Here is a 15,806-nt window from a genome sequence, read left to right as displayed (position 1 = left end):
ATTTCTATTCCATGTAATGACAGTTCCTGTGGAGGCCTCTGGAGTCTGGAAAAAGAAGAAGATAACCCAGTAGTATTTTTTGGCATAGAAATGGAGTGTTATACTTCCTCCTCTGTAATTTAGCCAATCAAATAATAAATATCTATCATACATTACACGAACACTTCAGTAGAGGGACGCAATATTCAGGTTAATGCAACGGTATCATCTAAAAGGGAGAAATAGCATTATACTTTTATCATACAATTACCAAGCAGCATTGCATTACTACCAGATGCTATAACGCCAATGCACTCCGTAGATCGAAAAATACTTTTTTGGGTCAATAATAAGCAACTTCACAACCCATTCAATATCAAGCAATTGATTCCGTTATCATTCAGCATCATGTTTATACATCCGCCAACTTTGCCAAAATAACCCTGATACAAATAAACATCAAGCAACAAAGTCTAGTGTTCCAATCAAACACGGTCAATGAAACAGAAACATAACTGTACAATAAATGGTGATTTTCTTTTCTTTTTGATTTTTTTATTTTCTTTTCTTTTTTTAAATAAATAAAATAGTTTTACACAGCATAGACTGTCATGTCCACACCAATCATTTGCATCATGAATTTTACTATACAACATATACAGGAGAATCGGACAGGAGAAACCAGGCATCTTCACTCCGGCAAAAGAAAGAACTTAAGTCATATTTCACATATCAGTCAGTAGATTTCTTCTGAAATGTTCAGCTCTATTCAATGGTATATATGATATGTTCCACTGAATTGGCCAATTCCTACTACCAGCAATACTAAATATTATTGAAATAAGATTAGGCTGGTATGCTGCGGGAATCAGAGTCAGGCATCAACCTGCAACAACCAAAGGTAATTGCATTACATACAGAAGATATAATGACCCTTGCACCTAAAAGTTCAGATGATGTTCAATAATGTCCAGTCTAGGTGTATCCGTTCTACTGTAATAGGTCATTTTTTTAACAAGTTCTATCCGTTTTATTGCAATAGACTAAATCTATTATACAATTTTTTTGGCCTAAACGGTAAAAGGCATTGCATGAAACAAATCCACGGGTTCATGAAAGTCTATGTTAAGTCAAAAAAAGGAAAAGGAAGGAAGGACGAAGAAATAAGCAACTCTACAAGAAAAAACCCACTTAATCACACACCTTCTTCGGAGAAGTCAAACACACCTCCCAGCATATCATCACTTTCCCCATCATCATCAGGTTTCTCTTTGTTGCAAGGACTACTACTGCTATCCATATCAGCGACCAGTTCAGTTACCTCATTTAATTCATTGTTAGTTGAAGCCTTACAGTAGCCTTCTTGAAAAAATTGCCCAAAATCTACAGTGTCGCATATATCTTCATTAACAGTTTGTTCATCAATTATGTTCATGCTCATGTCGGAACGATTGGAACTTGAATTTGAAGCTTCACTGGTAATGACACTATTTGAAGACTGAACCTCTCTTGCACTTGTTCCTCCAGTGGAGAAGGATTCAATTTTGGGAGGAGATGGACTATTTACAACATAGCTTTCCTCAACGGCGCACAAGATATTTGGGGATGATTCTAGAGCAGCCTGCACGTTCTTACTCACTTGTGGGGCTACATTATAATTAGAGCTTCTCAACCTATCACTTTCTTCCATAGATAGTTCAATACATGGATACGAAATTGGCCCCATGTCCACTTCATGTAAACCAGGAACTTGTGACGACCCTGAAAGCATATATGTTAGACAAAGAAGAGAAAGTTTTAACCACAAAACAATTATTAATGCTTAAAAGAAAAGTCGAACAGTCTAACCAGAAGGAAAGCTTTTCTCAGAGAGAGAGTCTGCCCTGGAAATACTAGTTGTGCTGTCCCCCGACTTCTCTTTACCAATGGAAGAGCTAAAGAATGGAAGAAAACAACCAATATTATTTTGACTTCAAGCACTAGTATTGACTGCATTAAGATGTACCCACTATTAAGAGCAATACTTAATAGAATAATGATCTTTAGGTCCTTTATAGAAAATAATAGAAGTAACTATAATGATCTATATGTCAAGAGATCCTAAGCAAATCCTGTATCGTTTGTGTATCAGAATCTAAATGCATCCAAAACGTTACTCAATATCAACAAAACGTGTGATGATCAGACTGCACAGAAGGTGCAGGTTGCAACAACCAAGACAAACGAGTGAATCAGAGTTGTCAAATGTGGGGACGCGCAAAAAGGCACCAAGAAAGAGCAGATGAAGAAAAATGTGTGATCCAGAGAGAGAGAACTACAAGAAAGTAACTATAGAATCATCACAATCATATGAACAAATAAATTGAAAACCTGAAGATTAAGCGAAATACATTAAGTAAAACCATGTCAATCAAGTTCCTAAATCATAACAAGTGTAATTCAAGTTCAATGACAAATTATAATATATATTTTGAACTTTTTATCCTCAATGAATAACATATTCATCTATAATGATTTCCTCAACAATTAATATATCTACTATGTTTATCGTTTAATGACGTCACTTCGAAACAGAGTCCATGGATGTTGGGTGGCATGCCTTGGTACAATTGTGCCTGCACTAACATATTGTTTAAAGCAAAGCGGAAAACTATCATTTTTATCTAGTTTTAGGGTTTACACAAGCCGCAAACTATTGTTCAGCACCACTGAAGTAGAGGCCCAGATTACTGATCTAAGTCAAATCACAAAGTTCTTCTCTTCCAATCTTTCAGAATAAAATATTCAGCATACTGCAATTGCATGAAAAAGGTTAAATTGAGAATCAGGAGACTAATAAAAAGCAGAATGCGGATCTTGCTTATGAACCAGTTGGCCTCACGAGCAAGAATACACGGGGCATTTTGTGGACATGAACAGCCATTCAGATGTTTCTCATCAATCTATGTCGATAACACTGTCTTTTTAACTTCAATTTTGTTTAAAGGTCTAGACAATTTTGTTTAGATGAGAATTAAAAAAGGGGTTTACATTTTTTCGAGAACACAGAAAGAGTGGTTGTAACTTCCATTTTCTTCAAATATGGGGCAGTATTATACATTTATACTAGCGTGAGAAAGTATTAAACTGCCCCATAAAGCTTCCATAATTTAACTAATCAAAAAAAGAAACCAAGGGCAACCAGAAGCCCCAAGTTTGGTGTGAAGTGAGGACTAAAAACAAAAGAAAGCTGTATAATGCAAGAGATATGGCAACTTATCTCTATACGATATAAATTCTGTAGATTCACTTAAATCACTTCAATATCTATACAACTCTCGATGATGAATCAGAGGATGACAGAATCTAAACCAATTCACTGCATGCCTGCTGATGCCAGATAGACACTAGAATTCTTCAAAAGCACACATGCTACAAAATCTCACCCGCTTATTCCCCTATTTTAAACTTTGTTCGTCCAATTCATGGTGTCACTATAACTTGTCTCATGGATCAGCCAGCAATCAAGTTATAAACAAAATCAATCAGAAATAGTTATTACAGGGACACATTCACAGCCACAGTTACGTCAAAATCAATCAGGAATAGTTATTACAGGGACACATTCACAGCCACAGTTAAGTACAATGACCACCAATATGGCTGAACCTTAAGGGATAAAGAAAAGAACAATCTCATACACATTTGTAGACAGAACTCTTCAGTCAAGGCATAATTCCTCGTAATTATGCTACTATGCTAAGGTAGAAACAAATTCATTATGCCACCTAATTGTTGGACCCTATCCAGTAAATCACTTTTTTTGCTCAGGTTTTGTTGGGTCTTAGTTCATCGGATACCAAAACATAACTGCAACATTGCCATATTATGAAAGTCTACTTGCCAAAGAACCAAGCTTTTAAGACTATAGAATAACCAGGAAACCCAGATGATCATCATTAAAACTAGTTTCAAGATCAAGATGGTGGAAATCCATTCCAGCTTGTATGGACTATATGGAAAGAGAGAAATGCAAGGGGGGACATTACATTCCAAAGAACTCATACAATGCCATAGAAACTGAAAACAGTATCTACTCAATCCTAAAACAGTAGGCCTCAACTCTGCATCAAGCAGAAAATGCAAGGTAAAACCCAATTTTCAGACACCTTTCTCATTTGGTCAGGATCAGAAAAAACCTTGACAAATATAAAAGTGCAAGTGTTACAAAATGAACAAAGGATCCAGAATAGCTATTGCATTACCTATCATCTGACCACTTTGACGGAAGCCTGTGAAAATGGTCAAACACAGGCAGCAGATCTTTACGCCTTATTTCGACCTCATTGACAGGAATCTTCTCAATCTCAATCTCCCCAGCAGCAGAAGTTCTGGAGATATCCTGCTCTTCATATCCAGAAAGACTCATGGTACAGAAGTATATCTAGAACAGATACAAATGACATCAGTACATATTCAGAAGTACAGAGGAACCAGACACAATTTCTACAAGTGATGATAATAACCTTGGACTTTTGCCAAATAGGTATCCTCCCAGACTTCAACTGCACCTCAGCATTGGAAAGGTACCAATGAGACCGATCACATAGTTTAGCCAAATCCTTTTCTCCTGTATCATCATCTTCAGAAAGAGAATCTCCCATGACTATGTCTGTAGCTTCACGGCCACCTAGAGTAATGCCATGAATACATTCCTCTCTTTCAGGCCAATCAGCTCTTCGACAGACATCCCACCATTGAATGGGGTCAACTTTCACCCCAGTGTCATCCTCTTGCATTTGAACTACTGAAACAGTCCCTATTCTCACATAAGTGTCACCCTGATCTCCACCAAATGAGGGCATCAACTCATATTGAATTAAGTGACCAGATGGAGTATAAGCCAAAAGATGCTCCAAGGCATTGAAATTTTGGGGAGCAGGTTGCTCCCGGCGTACGGAACTGTGAAAATCAGCAGCAAGAACACCCGAAGGCACAGAAACCTTTCCTGCTACAGAAGATGCAGCATTGCTCACTGTATTTAGCCAACCTGAATTCACATTCTTTATCCTGTTGACCACAGAGAGCGTGATAGGAGCTGGCGCTGGTGGTGGCGCAAAAGACTGCTGATTGACCAGGAAAGATGATGTGGACCACCATGGTCCTGAAAGAATAGGTCGAAGGATGGGTCCATCAACATAAGAATTTTGTAGTTGAAGACCAGTCTCACCGCCAAAAGGGGATAGGACAAAAAGATGGCAAGTTCCCCTGGATGAAATAATAGCTACCCACTGACTGTAGTGACTAAAACAAATGTCTTGTATCACCTATCAAATTCAGCATTTAGAGAAAAAGTTTAATCAGAATCATTATAGTGACTGAAACCTCAATGTTGAACTTGAGAAGAAAAAATACAACAAAAAGATACGCACAGCTGGAGTCACACCCCGATGAAGCTTGTAGAGGTGGACATGTGAAGCTTTCCAGTCGCTGCTTTGGTTTCCTGCTCCATTTGAGCAAGAAGGTACAATACGAAATAGGTTTATATTATTCCCACAAGTAGAGGCAGTAACAAGAAGAGTGCCACTAGGGTCAAAACACAGAGCAGATATAGGACTGGTATGTGCCCTGAATTGTGATATAACTGCTCGAGAAACAAAATCTTTAATAACAACCTGCAGCAGAAAAGTTAGCAGGAAAACTCAGCTCTAATCACCACCATACTGTAAACAAAGCCGAAGAAGTTACTCTCTTCCTCAAGATTACACAGAGCACAATCATCAATTTAGGGGCTAGAGAGAAATAGGAAAACATTAGAAGCGGTTGAACAAGATTTAGTAAAATCACAAAGTAGCCTTTTGTTTCTAGTTCCCTTTTGGAGTGCCTATGAGGTCCCCATTTATACAGAAGATTGGGTTTCTTTTCTTGAGAACCATACTTGGTTGTAGGTTCTCTTCTTTTTGTTATACGGCTTGTATAAGTTTTACCCCAACTGTTAATAATATTCATCTTATCAAAAAATCAATTTAGCTAAAAACAGTTTCTTAAAGCTTAGTAGGGAACATCTGGAGAACAAAGTACTCTCCTTTAGAGAGAGAAAAATATCTTGCTTTTGGATGTCATCTGATAACAGGTAGTATATGCTTCTTAGGATTATAGAGCTTAATTTTGAATAGTCGAAAAGCCAAAAATCAACGTTCCACTTGGGAAGGACAAAGAACAAACTTTTCTTTTTATAAATGAGAAGTCCGTTGTTTACAGCTCTGGAACTAGTATATAATGGACTGACCCCACTACCCTTCTCCACTTTCAGACTTTATTCAGCAGTTAGGAATCGAACTCGTTGCACTAACCACACATCTCTTGTATAACTTCTACATTGAACCAAAGCCTGAGGGTTAGGAGAGGACAAAGTACACACAATCGAAGCTTCTTTTGATTTATTGAGTTTACAGAGAGGATCCCTCGGGTTCAAGAGCTCAACTACAAATCAAGGAATAATCCACTGAATATTTATGTCCCTGGCATGAACTTGGAACATCTGACGCCTCAGCAAAAAAAAGAAATCACACAGTGTGAAACAGAACCAACAAATAAAAATTGCAGATATCTTGTCCTCAAATATACACAATTTTATCTTTTCTGAGATACGGCCATCAAAAATGTCAAAATCAGCAAAATACTCAAAACACGAAGCTCTTACTTTCCTTTCCTTATTAACCCTGGTTTCAATTCTAACAGAATTTCTCAATAAAGTTTATTTTCATAAGCATCTTGATAATAGAAACAAGCTTTAAATAGAATATACCATGCCCGCGGCATCTGTCTCAGTCGAATGTGCTGGAACTCTCCCAACTTTCCAGCTAGCACTCGTTGACACTGGCGAATTACTACCGTCAGGAAGAAGTTCATGACAGTATTTTGACAAAGTTTTGTAGCCCATGTCTCCAAGATTGATCAACCCGGCAGCTAAATGTTTGCTCGACTCCATGGCATACCTAGCTACCAGATTTCCATTACCAGGTGATGTAGAAGGGCTAACACCTGGAGAAGGACTAAGACTTTGGGGACTCAAGCGCCCAGTGTTTGACAACAGTGGATTATTTGAAGCATATGCTAACCATCTCGGTCCTACAGCCATGGGGCCATAGCCAATGTTGACCCCAGTCACACCTTGGCCACCCAACTGAGGCACGGGATATGTGAGCACGCTAAACTTGTTCTCTAAGGTAAGAGCATCAAAACAGTAGATCTGCCCAATACATCAAATATACAAGGGAGCATAAGATTTTCAGCGTAATTTTCAGATTTATGGACAAAGGCATAATCCATCACTATAAAAATTACAAGATGTTTACCTGTGCTGCAAGACCAACAGCCACTACCTTTGGACTGCATCTAACCATATACACAGTAGAGCGGAATCGCAAAACATGCACATAGTTGTGAGACCTTAAGGAGTAAAAACGCACTACTGTAGGTGAGTGTGTGATGCTTCCTCCCTGAGGCTCAATGAAGCCATCCCTCCCAGTTTGACCTGGAGCAGAATCTTTGGTGTCATCACATGCCACAACCAAGAGCAGTGGATGTGATTTCTTATATCCTTCATGACCACCAGATTTTATGGGGATGGGCTGCATCTGTAGAAAAGTTACTGGATCATCACGCCTCGAAACTAGTTCACAAACGTTTGAAGCATCTTCAACATCAAGAACTTGAAATCCATCTGAGTAACCAATAAGGAGAACTCGTTTGAATGAAGACAAACCAAGCTCTAGTCTGTCAAAGCAAGCCCATAAAACCTGTTTGGACAAAAAGAATAAATAACCGGGCCAATTACATCTAGTCAGATCATGTACAGCTTATCGACAAAGTAGAAAAGTTGTGATGCTGTGAAAGCAGAAAAGACTACAATATTCCATATCAGAACACTGTTAGAATATCTTACTTCACTTGAGTATCTAAAATTTGTCCTGAATCAAAGCACTTTGCCAACAAACATAGCAGTCAACAACAAACCTTATCCAAATTCCTGCTGCGTACCCTTCATCTATTTTTTTTCTCTTTTTTTTTTCTGTTGAACAGATATTTAAGACAGTGAGGGAAAGGTCACCCAGAGAAGAGACAAGGACCAAATTAATTAGATGAAAATTTCTCAAGCAAGTAAACATGCTAAGAGAAATGGTACACACTGATACTTATCAAGCTAACATACCCATTGCGAAATTCCTTGGCTGATGAGAACCAAAGATAAATAGTAATGGTGACATTTTCCCTTCTAGGAGACCAATATCTCTCCTATATGTGGGATTCCTGTGCTGGTCTCTTCCTTACAAAAAAGAGACGGAAGCTGAGACGGGGAGCTTCAAGAAGGAGATCTTTATTGATCCCATAAACAGTCAGAGATTTAAATATCCAGAAGGAAAAGAACATGAACAGCTTCAACTTACAAAGGCCAAAGCAAGACAACTGTTTATATAGAACCTAAATGCATATAGATTAATTTACAATCTGTTACATAGTTCCTTAATTAACAAAATTAGAACATTAATATCGCTGATTACTTGGAGATTTACACGAAAAGTAGTTACGGGAGAACTAAAACTTTCGCTGTTCATCCTATCAAATTCCACCACACTCTCCTCCTTAAAAAAACAACTAAAAAGAAGCATAAGCATTCTACAGTGAAGAGATGTCCAAAGCTAATAAAATATGATACATTTCTATCTTTCTTTTTTAAAAACTGAATTGCCATTTGCCACCTTTTTATTTGAAAACCAAATTGAGTAAAAAGATGGCACTCAATAAAGATGCAAAGGTTTTCTTTTGAAATAGTGGCTTATATACCATTTGTAGTTTGAAATTTGAGCCCAAAATTGTATTTGCATTCCATAGTTCCAGATTGCAACAGCTTAACCGCACATGGTCCCTAGGAAATCTTATGAGAGGCATACTTGTGATAGTTACGTATCATTTACCGTACTGAAAAATTAGTAATCACATTGGCATCCATTCCATCAAGAATTGAATAGCATTCTATTAGTTTGTGATAACATTTCCAGGTAATGAATTATAAGTTTATAACTCAGAATCATGTCTATATTTGTTGCATTTTCCTTTCCACGAATGAAGCAGGATAAAGAAAGCATTGGATCTACCCTAAGTGAAATGTCATTTCTAAAAGGGATTTAGTTATAAACGGGTCTATAAGAATGTGAGGATGGCTCTCAAAGCACACCAGAACTTTTAATTTTTTTAAAAAAGGAGGATTTGCATGCCCCATAACATTGAGCATATGGAGGATGTAAGGAAGAAGCTTAAACTGAAACACAAGGTGCCTACTAGATCTTCTACATAATCAAAAGATTAGGCACTGTCCTGTCTACCCAAAAAAATTTGAACAGCCATTATGATTTGACCCTAGGAACAACTGAAATGTATAAACTCTTCGGGTTGAATTATCTCCGTGCCAACTTAGATAGCATATATCAAGTCCAAATGAAGAATATGAAGTGGAAAACTGAACATCTAATCATGTTGCACATTTAAATTCTTTGGTTGAATTATAAACTCTTGATTTGATCCTAGGAACAACAGAAATGTATACACTCTTTGGGTTAAATTATAAACTCTTGTGACCCTAGGAACAACTGAAATGTATAAACTCTTTGGGTTGAATTATCTCCGTGCCAACTTCGATAGCATATATCAAATCCAAATGAAGAATAGGAAGTAGAAAACTGAACATCTAATCATGTTGCACATTTTAAAGGCACTCATAACCATTAAGTCTCACTTCCCCTAGTAATGTAACACACTCTTCGAGCAAACAAAATTAGAAGAGTAGAACACCAAAATATGCAGTACCACAGCCGATTCAAGCTCCCGTCCTTAGACCGCGATGCCACATAACCTTGGTGGTAGAGTTCGAGTGCAACATCCATTTTTCTTCTTTCGTAAAAATATATATTTCTAGCTACATAATATTGTCCAACATATTCAATTGAGCTCTCAGAGTAAATGATCTCAATTATGAATGCCAAATGTAGCCCCCAGCCAGTTCCGTTTCACACAATGCTATATTCAAATCGCTAATCAGTAGATAAATAAACAAAGTACAGACTGAGAATAATAATTTTGAATCCTCATCCTAACTCTCTCTATAAAAAGAACAAGTTCAACCCCATTATACTCAATCCACCAAGCAAATCCTAACTACCAAAACCTTTTTGGAAGCCAACAAATCCAATTGCGCCATGCTAAGAATCAACTAACTAACAACTATTATCTATAAGAATGAGATGATCAACACTAAAAAGCATAAAATGGAACAAAAACCCGAACCAGACCTGGTCTTTGCGGTGATCGTCGGAGGAGGAACCAGCGACGGAGGCACCAGCGGTGCGGACATTGGACGACACCGTTTTGATGCAAGATGAGATGAACTTGAGAGAATTGGGGAGAAATCCATTGGTATTGGTCCCATTCTTCACCTTATTTTTGTTATTACTGTTGCTATTGCTGCTGCTGTTTTGGCTTTTCTTCATAATATATAATCAAATACGAAGTTTCTAGAATCTCACCGGTAACCAGCAAGTAACGACCCGGAAAAAGGATCAATATGCACTTCAACAACTTCCTTAAGTACTCCACCGCTTACTCTGCCGCCGCCGCCAGTCTCCACCTCCGCCACTGCCGCCGAGCGCTGACGTAATTTGACGATCAGATGAAGCATGAATATCGGAAACACTTCACCGGCAAACAGGAGGAGTAACACCGGCGAGAACTTTTTTTTGGTATTGATGTTGGTGTTTTGGGTTTGACTCTCAGACGGTTACCTTTCCTCTCTCTCTTCCCCTTTGTGTTCTTTTGTATTTTCTCTATTTTCTACTGCTGTTTCTGTTCTATCTCTCTCTTCATTGTTAACTGCGGTGTAAGCCAATCCTATTTTTGCAAATTTTTGCAAGTGACCAACGACTTTTGGAAAAATGTTACTTGCATCCCACTAACTTTTGTAGTAGGGAAAAAAAACTCCAATTAGAAGAGAACTACAGATGCTATTTTGAAATAGAAATTGTTGGGAGATTAGTAGCTTAAAAGATTGGGATGTTACCAACAAGCGAAGACTTTCACTCGATAGGAGGTCTTATAGGTGAGGTATGAGATAAGAGGTGTAGGATTTTTTAATGGTGAGAGATTTTTTTGGGAGAAATCATGAGAATTTGATTCAATTCAAAAAAGATAATATCATATCATATTAAGAATATCTTTGAGTTGATTTAGCCCCAACAACTGGTAGAGGTTGAGTTCATTCAGATGAGTATGGGATGTGGCATGAGTATGGAAAGTGGCAAAATAATAGGATGCAAGGCTTGATTTGCTTACCGTAACAAGCTTAGAGATACATACACAATAAAAAGCTAGTTGTGGCTTTGGTTACCATTAAAATTATGAGCTTAGATCAGATACGCACGCAAGAAGAAGCTAGTTGCGATTTCGGTTGTCATAAAAATACTAAAATGATATGGGTGACACACTGTGAATCTCAAAAATTGACTCATGGATCGTGGTGATGGGTCAGGGGGAACTTACTTTGAGGGGGGAAATTGTTGAGTGTGTGAACAAAAGCCACATATTGATAGCCGAAAAGATTGAGAAGTCATACATAAGGTGTAAGATCTCTTAGTGGGGTGAGACCTTTTAAAAAAAATTGTGCAGACTTAACCCAAAATAAATAATATCACACCATAATGCCAGTATTTTTATGTCGATTTAATTTAGCCCAACATAGACGATAACATGGTCAATTGTTTTTGCTTTTAAAAGAAAAAAATATATAATTTTTACATACGAAAGATCTGTAATAGTTTGCATAAGTTAGAATGACAAAAATAAAGGATATATACTCCTAGTAAATTTGAAAGAATTTAATTTGTGTCAATCTCAATTATAGTAGACATTCAATCATTAGATATACATATAAAGTAATGTGATGAAAAGTAAGTATGTGTTATGGAATAAGATGTATACTTAAAAGGGTATTTCTTGATTACAATGTCCACATATTACTGAAAAAGCAAATTACAATGATTTTTTATATAGGTATTAATTATAGAAAAGTAATGGAGCAATATGTATTGTTATTATAGTAGAATCATTTTGACTACATATATACTTATATGTAAATATAATTGAATATTTATTTTTACTAATATAATTTCGGAGCAATTTGATTTAAATTAAAAAAAAATAATCGTGTATCATGTTAATATGATGATAATTACAACTTTACTTTCAATTAAAGGAGAAAATATCAAATAGATAAAAGCAGCACTAATAGGCTGTCAAACTTCACACTACACAAATTAAATATGATCAAAGAATCAATTTGGTTACAAACATTGAAGTCGAGAAAATACTAGTAATAAAGTTTTTATATAGAAATGTATTTGTATACCTTGAACCTATATATTTATACAAATGAAAGAGGGTCCGGGAGAGCAAATAAATGACACTTGTATACCTAAATAAATATCAAATCTAAGTTCAGTATTTGTCTAAAAATATATTTTAATAACCGTACAAGATATTACAGCTCATAATTAAAATATGTTTTTTTAAATTTCTAAGTAGCTCAAAAATATGTTTTTCATCTCAAATGGCCATCGCTAATATTTTGTCCATATAATACTATAACTATTTGTAGTATTTCAAACATCATGTGAACATATTTACACATATAAATACACTCATTAGTCATTCAAGAAGTTGATGTGGGTGGATATAGCATTAGTAAGAAGAATTGGGGAGGTAAATAGAATTGAACCAAAGTATGTATAGCCGACAAAATAAAAGAATGAGAAAATGAGTTTACGTCACGACACTCGGATGAGAATATCTTAAATGAGATGCGGAAGCAAACATGTGATTTACGGCGAGTTTTTAGTTTATGCTCTTCTATGAGATCATGACTTCATAACTCACCAAAAATCTTAATAATTTAGTTGATTATTTAAGTTTTTATTTATTGATAAAAGTTTAATTTTTTGCATTGTAATTTTCACCTATAGCAAAAAAAAAAAAAATCGTAAAGCTCCCGTTCCCCCCCCCCCCTCCCCACAATCCTTGAGAATGAGGGATAATAATAATAATTTTGAGATAAAATAAAATATTATTTAATTTCATATTTAATTAGGAGTATTGATTAATTTCGAGATTGTTTTATTCCACTATTTATACTAAAATGTAAAATTAATTATTTCATTTAAAATGTGAGATGGTTAATTTTAGGAAAAAATACTTAACTGCACATTCTTTTTTATCATATTTTCTTATTTTTTTCTACCGTTTCAAAAAATATCAAAACTTCCTTCTTTTGCTCCCATGATCCCCTTTTTCGGATACATCAATTCAAATTATCATATTCATAATTTTTTTTTCTTTTTCACTCCACAAATCTCTCCACAGTTACATACATTAATCTATTTTTGAATTTCAAATATTTTCTCTTTCCAATTAATGATTTCAAATTATTCAAGAGGTAAATTTCTTTTCATCACTTAAGTTTTTTTTTAAAAAAAGTTTTTTCATCTTTAAAAACTGTTGATACATATGGATGAAGGTCGATTTTTGTTGTTCATCTTTTAGTGATACATATAGGTTCACATTTTTAATGTATCTAATTATTTTTGTTTCTTAAATTAATGTATAATGCCTTTGTTTCAACATTTTGATACATTACATTTCAATTGTATTTTCGAGATGGGTAGATTTATCATGATACATTACTATTTATGTACCTTGTTTGAATTGTTAAGTATAGTATTTCTATTAGATACATTAAATAGGTAATTGTTGCCCATAAGATGTTATATTTGTGATAGATACATTACTGGTAATCGTTATATATCACATATATTTATTATAAATTCAAATTTATGTATCATGTCCAGAACTCATATGTATCAAAAAGAGATTAACAAAAAGAAAAAATCAACCAGTTATTCTATCAATGTTGTGTCATATACATAACTATGAATATGATACAAACTGATATTGTTATAAAAATATTAGTGTTTATAGATCACCAATTATATTTGATAATGTCTATAGATACATAACTTTCTAGTTGAATAAGTTAAGATGTATGTATCTGATAGTAAAAAATAATGAATTTTGTAACAGTTATGTATCAAATAAATAACAATGAACATGATACATATTAGTTTGTGTTTTAATAAATTAAGGTTATGTATCAAAATTAATATTTGAATACAATATATTGTGCATGATAAAAATGTAATGTATCATAATATTGAAACGAAGGCGTGACACATTAATTTAAAAAAGAAAAATAACTAAATACATTAAAAATTTGAATTCATATGTATCACAAAAAGATGAACAACAGAAAATCTTAAAAAAATAATTAACAATCTGATTTGTTGAAAACAAAAAAACGTGATGACGAAATTCTTCAACACATTCTTGTTTGCTCTATACCAACTCCTGTAACTTTTTTTCACTTTCAACAATGGCGCCATTCATGGATCTTAACTCAAAGCCTTTATCGGAGCCACCACCAACTCCCGTATTTTGACCAACAACAATTCCATCACTTTTGTATGGTTCATACCTCACCTTACTTTTTCAGATTTTGAAATGTCTCAACAAGATCGACAGGTTCATGTTGTATCAGTACAATCTGTCGACACTTTTGATTCAAAAACTAAGAGTTTTTTTTTGGAAGAATGAAAAGAAGAATTTTGAATTTTGAATTATACTAGCATATTTCAATTTGTCAGGAATTGAATCTCATTGCCAAATAAGTTTTTCCATAATTTATGCTTTCTTTATTTATATTTTTCCTTTTTAAACGTAATAAAATATTCAATTAACAGATTTTTCATTAATTTTTCTTTTTTATCGCAACAGCATTAAAGACATCACTATGTATCAGATAAGATGACTTATGTATTCTATTTGCTCAAAAAATAAGAAATTTTTATAATTAAAAAAAGAATAGAAATATAATGTAATTAACTCTTAACATTAGGTAATTTATGTAAGTTATACTTAATTTCATGGATATCCAAATCCACGTCTCAGCTAATTTCATGGATATCCAAATCCATGAATATTTTTATTATCTATCTCACCTAGCATATCAATCATCCTTACGATTGAGATCAAATGAAAATTATCACTTCTTCATAATTGATTAAACGATTTAAATTTCAGCTTGTCCGTTATTTACATCAATTTAATAAATACATTACATGAAATAATAAAATAAAATACATTATATGTATTTCCACGTATATTGTTCTCATTTAACTATTTTGTTAACTAATGATATTTATTTCTTACCTCAATTTTAAACTTAACTATAATAAATTAATTTGGAATAATTTCTTTCTTCAAAACATGTTTTACTTTGAAAAATAAATTTCTAAATAAGGAGCTTAAATGATCTTATCAGTGTGAATACAAATCAATATGCATCATATATCAAATGCTAGAGTAGAGGAAAGGAAAGGAGAGGAAAAGAAACAAATAAGAAAATAAATCGGAGTATGTTTGATATGTAAAATTCACATATATAGTAAAAATTACTCATAACATTAAAATTATGACGAAAAATCTTTAAAATTTTAATTCTAACTTTGTTTCATTGCCAAACACAATTGTTTTGAATTCAATAAAAAAATATTACTAATACGTAGTAAATGCTAACTTAATAGGTCCATTTCCCCACTTTTTTAAAGATCACGATCATAACTCACCCATGTCTCTTCTTGTTCTTTAAAGTTTGTTTTGTATATATAATTTTATATTAAAAAACTTCA

General features: G+C 34.4%; 1 protein-coding gene across 1 annotated transcript; it reads right to left on the bottom strand.

Annotated features, from left to right (window-relative positions):
• Positions 1 to 348: 348 nt before the first annotated feature.
• On the bottom strand, positions 349 to 10,978 carry LOC129886249 (autophagy-related protein 18h). The gene is made up of 9 exons (XM_055960846.1): positions 10,308 to 10,978; positions 7,317 to 7,760; positions 6,767 to 7,210; positions 5,391 to 5,633; positions 4,485 to 5,285; positions 4,224 to 4,402; positions 1,828 to 1,913; positions 1,183 to 1,740; positions 349 to 865 (listed from the first exon to the last, which is right to left on the bottom strand). The coding sequence occupies exons 1-9, from the start codon at positions 10,503 to 10,505 to the stop codon at positions 861 to 863; spliced, it is 2,958 nt and encodes a 985-aa protein (XP_055816821.1). The 5' UTR covers positions 10,506 to 10,978; the 3' UTR covers positions 349 to 860.
• Positions 10,979 to 15,806: the final 4,828 nt, after the last annotated feature.

Source organism: Solanum dulcamara, chromosome 4 (genome assembly GCF_947179165.1).
Source record: "Solanum dulcamara chromosome 4, daSolDulc1.2, whole genome shotgun sequence".
Classification (NCBI taxonomy): Eukaryota; Viridiplantae; Streptophyta; class Magnoliopsida; order Solanales; family Solanaceae; genus Solanum; species Solanum dulcamara.
Note: the sequence above shows the minus strand (reverse complement) of the source record. Positions and strands in the feature narration are given on the sequence as shown.

Coding starts and splice junctions, on each gene's coding strand:
- LOC129886249 (XM_055960846.1), bottom strand. CDS start 10,505: ATGAAGAAAAGCCAAAACAGCAGCAGCAATAGCAACAGTAATAACAAA. Junction 7,761..10,307: donor ACGATCACCGCAAAGACCAG/GTCTGGTTCGGG, acceptor TTGTCCAAACAG/GTTTTATGGGCTTGCTTTGA. Junction 1,741..1,827: donor TGAGAAAAGCTTTCCTTCTG/GTTAGACTGTTC, acceptor ATATGCTTTCAG/GGTCGTCACAAGTTCCTGGT.